The 8,514-nt window shown below is 40.0% G+C and overlaps 1 protein-coding gene across 1 annotated transcript; it reads right to left on the bottom strand.

Annotated features, from left to right (window-relative positions):
• Positions 1 to 4,656: 4,656 nt before the first annotated feature.
• On the bottom strand, positions 4,657 to 8,294 carry LOC132828309 (DELTA-thalatoxin-Avl1a-like). Its single transcript, XM_060845297.1, has 3 exons — positions 8,184 to 8,294; positions 7,359 to 7,463; positions 4,657 to 5,223 (listed from the first exon to the last, which is right to left on the bottom strand). The coding sequence occupies exons 2-3, from the start codon at positions 7,460 to 7,462 to the stop codon at positions 4,785 to 4,787; spliced, it is 543 nt and encodes a 180-aa protein (XP_060701280.1). The 5' UTR covers position 7,463; positions 8,184 to 8,294; the 3' UTR covers positions 4,657 to 4,784.
• Between the last annotated feature and the right edge of the window lie 220 nt (positions 8,295 to 8,514).

Consider the following 8,514-nt stretch of genomic DNA (forward strand, 5'->3'; position numbering starts at 1 on the left):
TTATGGGGTAGAGAGATGGATCTGAGTGGGATGCTCTTCAGAGGGTCTGTGTGGATCTGATGAACCAAATGAACTGCTTCTACACAGAAGGGATTCTAGGAATCATGGAACACAGTCTTAGTCCACTTTTGTAATCTTGTGACAATAAATACAGAATGTGCCGAATGCTGGTTTAGGCACTAGCACAGTGGGTGAGATCCAGTTACTGTGACACGGATCAATAATGTCATTGTCCATCATAAATTTAACCTCTTCCTCCAATTGATCAAATTTCTCTGTATATTCTTTTTGTAGGTAATTCACCCTTGCATTAAAATCATCAACAGGCAACAACACTTTTACACGTCTATTCACCCAATGGTTCAGTAATAGTCTTTATAAATCACATTGATCATTTTCTGGAAAATAAAGTATTATCTATCTAACTGTTTATGTCCCTCCATAATACCAAATCTACTGGAGGGTCAACTTTTTAATTTTCAATTTCTGATTCATTCTCTAATTGGTCTGATATTTTTATTTCACTCCCTATTTCCTTTGGTACCACAGATATAATTGTCACCTGACTATTATCCCTGAGATAATATGTCTTTATTATATTAACATGACACATTCGCTGATTATTCTTCCTGTCTAGAGTTGGAATTACATAATTAGCACCATGCAGCTTTGTTTAGATTTGACAAGGACCCATGAACCTTGCTTTAAGATTCCCAGAGACAGGTAATAATAGTTACAACTTCTCGCTAGCAAGAAATTTTCAGATTTTGGCATTTTTTGCCTGCTCTAGTTTTTATTGTTTGTTTATCACCCAGTGCTTTTCAGCCAAGTCATGCTTTATTTTTCTCTCTGATACTTAAAAGAGAGGTTGGTCTTTGAGCTTTGGTTTATCACCTTTTCCTTGATCACTTTAAGTGGTCCACTAAACCATGTCCATAAATTGTTCAAAATGACAGAATCCTCTGGACTCATTAGGACCATCGCTAATGGCAAGGAGTAACATGAATTCCTTTATCTCCAATCATGACGCCATACATGATAATAGCTCTAATCATGGTCTCAAAGTTGAATTCATCTTTCCAATGTCCTTGGAGATTTTGGGTCTCAAGTGGAAAATGTGACCTTAACATTTCCCAATTAATCATCATTTTTTTGAATATTTGCAGCATCAAATTTTAACCTTGATCTGATTGTATTTCTTGGATAATCAGTACCTTGTGAAAAAATTGAACTAAATTCAATGCAGCATGTGAAAGTGAAATGTATGAATCAGCTTCCAGACTTTTAGATTTAGGTAAGATTAATTTTAGCAAGATGTGGTAGAGATTGTCAAGCGAGTAAAACAACTGATGAATAGTAAAGGATGTTTAAAAAAACATTGAACACAATACAAAAGTGGGTTTTACTCCTGACAGGGTAAAAGCTCCACTTTACAGAAAAACAGCCGTGAGATAAGAGACAGAATAAAATAGAAGAAAGGGCTTACAAAATTGCAAAAAGTCAGCACAGACCCTGCTCAATGGAAGTTCACAAAGCAGCTTATATGAGCTGTGCAAATGGGTTATGAAAGGAAACTTGCCGGGGACGTCATATTCAATTGGAGGTGCATAAAGGGAGAGGAGGTGGTCCAGAGGAACATTGGCCTACTAAAGACTAAAACTGGGGATATTGTCAATGACTACAGGGAAATGGCACACATTGGGCAGCACGGTGGTTCAGTGCTTAGCACTGCTGCCTCACAGCGCCAGAAACCCGGGTTCAATTCCCAACTCAGGCAACTGTCTATGTGGAGTTTACACGTTTTCCCCGTGTCTGTGTGGGTTTCCTCCGGGTGCTGCACAGTTTCCTCCCACAGTCCAAAGATGTGCAGGTTAGGTAGCTTGGCCATGCTAAATTGTTCCTAGTGTACAGGGATGTGCAGGCCACTCACCCTCCTGACTTGGATATATCTCACCATTCTTTCACTGTCGCTGGGGCAAAATCCTGGAATTCTCTCCCAAATGGTATTATTGGTCAACCTGCAGCACACAGACTGCAGCGGTTCAAAGAGGTAGCTCAACATGACCTTCTCATGTACTGTAAATACTGGCCAGCTAGTGACACCCACATCCCACAAATGAATAAGACTGTTCTGTTATAATATGCATTTCATCAAAGTGAATTTGCTGTAAAATTATTGACAAATTGGGGACTCTGCTTCTAAAGTACAAACTTTTAAAACGTGTGTTGGCTGTAATGTGATTACAGCACCAACACTTTAAGCACTGTTTCTAAAGCATGATTTTTGTATAATGCAGGGTTGCACAAGAATACAACCATTGTGCTGTAGCAGAACTAACTGTAAATAGTTAAAAAACACACAACACCGGGTTATAGTCCAACATGTTTAATTGGAAGCACACTAGCTTTCAGAGCGACACTCCTTCATCAGGTGGTAGTGGAGGGCTCAATCCTAACACACAGAATTTATAGATTCTGTGTGTTAGGACTGAGCCCTCCAATACCACCTGATGAAGGAGCGTCGCTCCAAAAGCTAGTGTGCTTCCAGTTAAACCTCTTGGACTATAACCTGGTGTTGCGTGATTTTTAACTTTGTACATCCCAGTCCAACACCAGCATCTCCAAATCATAAATGTAAAAAGGTTGAGTGTCAAGTGACAGAAAGTAGAGAGTATGGAATATGCTTCCAGAGGACGGGGTGGAGGCTGGTACAATTGCAATATTTAAGAGTCATTTGGATGGGTATATGAATAGGAAGGGTTTGGAGAGAAATGGGCCAGGTGCTGGCTGGTGGGACTAGATTGGGTTGGGATATCTGGTCGGCATGGACGGGTTGGATCGAAGAGTCTGTTTCCATGCTGTACATCTCTATGACTCTATGGTGATCTATGGTGGGCCTCAGTTATTCACATGATTGGGTAATGTCTTGGATAATGGCATAGAAAGTCATATATCCAAATTTTCTGATGATACAAAATTAAGGGGCATTATCAACAGTTTAGGTGACAGGATAAAATTACAAAGCGACGCTGATAGACTAAGAGAATGGATAAAATTATGGCAGAAGGAGTTCAATGTATGCAAGTGTGGAGTTATTCATTTTGGATCAAAAAAGGATAGATCAGGGTCCTTGCTATGAAGTTAAATGCAGTGGATGTGCAAAGATACTTGAGGGTTCAGATGCATACATCTTTAAAATGTCACAAACAGGACTTAAAAATAGTCGATAAAGCTAATGGAACACTGGCCCTTATATCTGGGGGAGTCATATATAAGGATGCAGAAGTTGTAGCTATACAAAACCCTGGTTAGATCTCATCTGGAGTAATGCAAGCTGATCTGAACATCACCCATTAGACAAGATACATTGGCCTTGGGGCGGAGTACAATGTAGGTTTTCAAGATTGATACCTGGACACCAGGTGTTAATTTACGAAGAGAAATTGCATAAATTAGGCCTGCGAACTCTAGCATTTAAGAGATTAAAGGGTAATCTGGGCAAAATCTTCAAGATATTAATAGGAAAATACAGGGTAAATAAAGGTAAATATTTCTACTGGATGGGGTTTCTAGAACTTGGGGACACATTAGAAAATGAGGGCCAGACAGTTCAAAAGACGTGTCAGCAAACTGCTACGCACGAAGGGCAGGAGATGTTTGGAACTTTCTTCCACAAACAGCAGTGGACAAGGATGAAATGTTAATCTTAAATCTGTTATGGACCAGACCAAACCCCCTCAAAATACATGAAGAAGATAATATAGACCAAACTTTGTCTTATTTTAAAGGCAAGCATTGCATTTGGTTGCAATTCAATTAGTCAAACCACCAGTCTTGAAGTAAGACGCACTTTATTCATTCAGTATAGTTAAACTGTGTCACCGTACAGTTATTAAGGAGATAAGCAACTGGTGCCTCCACTACCACCAGAGGAAGGAGCGTCGCTCTGAAAGCTAGTGTGCTTCCAATTAAACCTGATATAACCTGAGGGCCACCAAACCGCAGGTGAGGGAGGAGATTGAGAAGGAAAGCCTTTCATGGTAACCTCTAATCAGCGATGGGAATTGAACCCACACTGCTCTACAAACCAACACTCCAGCTGACTGAACTAAACCCAATACACTATAGTTGAGATGCAACAAAAGAAAGATGAGATTGGAATAACAACGCTCCTGGAAAACTTAACAGAATAATAGGTTATTTGACAACTAAACAGTAGCTGTTCCTAATAGTAGTATCCCATGAACACAAAGGTAAATTCAGTAAAATAGATTGACTCATAGACAATTCTCCAGTCCAGGAGGAAAAGCATCAACAAAAACTCAGAGACAGAGAATAGCAGGGAGAGATGTACTGCAGCTTCAAGCCCAGCTTCAAGATCCGAGCAACAACTGCAACTGAAAGGTAAAACTAAAAAAAAATCCAGCTTCTGTGGGAGCTTGACCCCATTGATTCAATTATTCTAACTTAAAAAAAACTCACAAGACCTCACAAGTTGTTTACTTTATTGGATTCTAGTAGAAAGCTCAGTATCTCTGCCATAAATCCTATCTTAAAACAAACCCAACATAAGGTACCTTTCTTTAAAGATACAGTATCATCACAAATATGAGATAGACAAATTATTGATCAGCAAAGGTATTAAGGGATGTGGGCCACTGATGAATTTATACCACAGAGCAATCATGACCATATTAAATTATAAAACACTGCTAGAACAGCAATATGAAGTTCAATTGAAGTGAGTGATGGAATTTTGAGATACTTTCCTGGCAAAGAGAATTTTAATAATTAGTCTTGCGTGGAGAAGAGGAATGGTCTCGAATTTCCAATTTAATTATGGCTTTGTGAGACACATTTGACATTGTGCCTGAAACTTCCATTCCATCTTTGACCAGTTGCAGTGCTACATTCCCTTTTCCAATAGCAGTTTTGGTGAAGGAACTAGATTCATGCAGTTGGGTATACATTGTTTTGTACAAATTTTGATCAGTCTTTGTTTTTGTGTCAGGAATGTACAGAGCAAACTCGCTGTCATACTTGATGCAGTCAAAGGGGTTGGAAAACAGAAGAGAGAACTGCTGGTCACCAAAGGAGTAGCTGAGGATCCCAGCAGTGCCATAGAGCGAGAAAGGGGTCTTGATGAACACACACATTCCTTTCCTCTCTTTCGCTATAGTCGGAGGTGGGGGACTTTGTACAACACCACAGTCAGCATATGTCCTGTAAAATGGGATGTTGCATATGTATGAATATCACATCTCAATTTTAAAAAGATGATTAAAAATTTCAGTTTACAGCTTTTCTAAAATAAAACAAAAACAACATAAATTTTTATAACGTAACAAGTGGCACATATAGGCTGCAGAGGGAGAAACCGTTCCCCTTAGCAGGGAGGAGTCAATAACCAGGGGACATAGTTTTAAGGTAAGGAGCAGGAGGTTTAAAGGGGATTTGGGCAAAAACCATTCACTCAGATAGTGATGGGTATCTGGAACTCACTGCTTAACAAGGTGGAAGAGGTAGGAACCCTTCATTGGAAGGTATAAATTAAATTCAGTTGTCTGTATGAGCACTTCTGCATTTAAAGGAAATAAACACTTAAATTAGACCAAAACAGCTTAGTGAGTAGATCAAAAACCAAATCTCTTTATGGTGATAGCAGTGTTTAAACTGGAGATTTGTCATGACAGAGGTGGTCTGGGTTCTATCTGCTTAGCAATTACTTTATTGTTCTTCAATCTACTTGTGTAGTTACATCCATCTCTACATTTCCATACCCACTGTTTTGATCCATGTATCTGTCCCCCTCACACTGGTAAGTGGAGGGATGGGTTTGTGAGCTGTGTCTCAGAGGATGTAGTGGGGTCATTAACTGAGCAGCAGGGAGGGAATGCTGACAACATTTAAGAAGTTTTTGGATGAGTACTTAAAACACCATAGCATACAAGGCTTCCGACCAACTGCTGGAAAATGAGATTCGAATCCTTCATTACTGACATAGAAATAATGGACGAAAGAGCCCACTAATCACCTGGCCAAATCTAATCGCAACTAACATTAATAAAATTGATTGTAAATTAGAGGGTATAATTCTTTACATTACTGTGGTTGTAAATATGACTTTATTATCTGGCATGCACTTTGGTAAGTCGAGATGACTTCTATATGACACATTGTATAAAGCCATAAAGTTATAGCAGCTCAGAAAGAGGCTGTTTTGGCCATTATTTTTATGTCAGTAATGAAGGATTCGAATCCCATTTTCCAGCAGCTGGTTGGAAGCCTTGTATGCTATGGTGTTTTAAGTACTCATCCAAAAACTTCTTAGATATTGTCAGTGTTCCCTTCCTGCTGCTCAGTTAATGACCCCACTACAGCCTCTGAGACACAGCTCACAAACCCATCCCTCCACTTACCAGTGTGAGGGGGGCAGATACATGGGTCAAAACAGTGGATATGGAAATTTAGAGGTGGATGCAACTACACAAGTAGATTGAAGAACAATAAAGTCACTGCTGAGCAGATAGAATCCAGATCAACTCTTTCATGACAAATTCTCCAGGTTACACAGTGCTGTCACCATAAAGAGGCTTGGTTTTTGATTTACCCATCAAGACCTTTGGTCTAATTTGAGTGTTTATTTCCTTTAATTGCAGATGTGCTCACATAGACAACTGAATTTAATTTATACCTTACAATTACATACCTCTTCAAACATGCGTTGCCCAATCTGCGGGAGCTGGTACTCATTAACAACAATTTACAGGAGCTGGGTGATCTGGATACACTATTAACCATCAAATCTCTTACATTGCTGAGGGGCATCAGGAAGTGGGTTAAACATTCAAAGGCAAACATGGGGTAAAAATTGCGAAGGATATCACCAAGTGTCCTTGATTAGACCACTACATTTCAGACAGGGAGGTGTGAGGCAGGGAGCTGGACATGCCTAACTCAGTGAATAACACACTTAGATCAGGACACTTTCAGCCTCATTCCCGATGAAGTGAGTATACCCGAAACATCGATTCTCCGGCTCCTCGGATGCTGCCTGACCCGCTGTGCTTTTCCAGCATCACGCTCTGATTTAGATCAGGAAGCAGACTCAAACTCTGCTTCACTGCAGGATCGAAAAATGTGTTGCTGGAAAAGCGCAGCAGGTCAGGCAGCATCCAAGGAGCAGGAGAATCGACATTTCGGGCATAAGCCCTTCTTCCCAAAACGACGATTCTCCTGCTCCTTGGATGCTGCCTGACCTGCTGCGCTTTTCCAGCAACACATTTTTCAGCTCTGATCTCCAGCATCTGCAGCCCTCACTTTCTTCAGTGCAGGATTACCGAGTTCCCTGTACTCACGCTGCTGCAGTTAAATCAAAGTGCTTGCTGCTGTTTGTGATCTCGATTCCAACAAGTATATTAGAGTCAACTGATTTTACAATCTCTTCGATTGGAGTCGCCATTCTGTTAAAAATATAACACAACATGCAATGCTCAGGGCACGATTGTAAACAGGAATAACACACACCAACACCGAACTGCTGCAGCTAACCTTGCCTGATTTCCTGGGGAGGGATCACTTTGGGTAATCCATACCTTGTGAAAAAATTGAACACTTGCAATATCATATACACTAAAGACACTGCTTCAGGAAATCTTCTTGAAACATCCACAATTATTCTGGATGCAACAAGGGAACAAGCATTATTGGATTTAGTAATAAGAAATGAGCCAGATTTAATTAGTAACCTAATTGTGAGTGAACATTTATCACATAGTAATCATAAGATGGTCGAATTTGATGTAACATTGAACAATCACCTGATGAAGGAGCAGCGCTCCGAAAGCTAGTGTTTCCAAATAAACCTGTTGGACTATAACCTGGTGTTGTGTGATTTTTAACTTTGTACACCCCAGTCCAACACCGGCATCTCCAAATCTTGAGTTTTAGGTTAGGTGAGGCAAAGTTTATTAAGATAAGAAAGAGACTATCCACAGTAAACTGAGAAAATATGCTAATATGCAAAACAACCGAAGAACAGGAGAGGACGCTTAAAGAAACATTTAACCCAATACAAAACCAGATTCTCCCCAAGAGAGACAAAAACTCCACTTCACAGAAGAAAAAAATCATAGCCAACTAAAGAGATGAGGGGCAACATAGAACTGAAATAAATGACTTACAAAATGCAAATATTGGAGGGAGTCTATTCCTGTCAGAAACCTTCACGAAAGAGCCTAATCTCTGAGTAGGTCACAGTAGAATTTTCTTTATTCAAGCTTGTATCAACGCAGCTTGGGAGGGGCTGCAGAGTCGAGCTCCAACACAGCCTGCCCATTAAATGTCAACATATTTATACATTTCCACATCACAATGGTTCCATGGAACATTGGTTAAAAAATAAAAGCACCTTTTGCAAAAACAAGTTGTGGTATCATATCCCGTGTCTCCAGCATGTCATAATTCACGTTCTTGCAACCTCTGGTTTTCTCAGAACTCTCTTTGTGCGCTTCT

This window comes from Hemiscyllium ocellatum, chromosome 26, assembly GCF_020745735.1.
Source record: "Hemiscyllium ocellatum isolate sHemOce1 chromosome 26, sHemOce1.pat.X.cur, whole genome shotgun sequence".
NCBI lineage: Eukaryota > Metazoa > Chordata > Chondrichthyes > Orectolobiformes > Hemiscylliidae > Hemiscyllium > Hemiscyllium ocellatum.

Excerpts from the sequence above, each read along its gene's own strand:
- LOC132828309 (XM_060845297.1), bottom strand. The coding sequence starts at position 7,462 with ATGGCGACTCCAATCGAAGAGATTGTAAAATCAGTTGACTCTAATATA. Across the intron at positions 5,224-7,358 it reads TTTGATTTAACTGCAGCAGC|GACATATGCTGACTGTGGTG; the intron begins GTGAGTACAGGG and ends CCCATTTTACAG.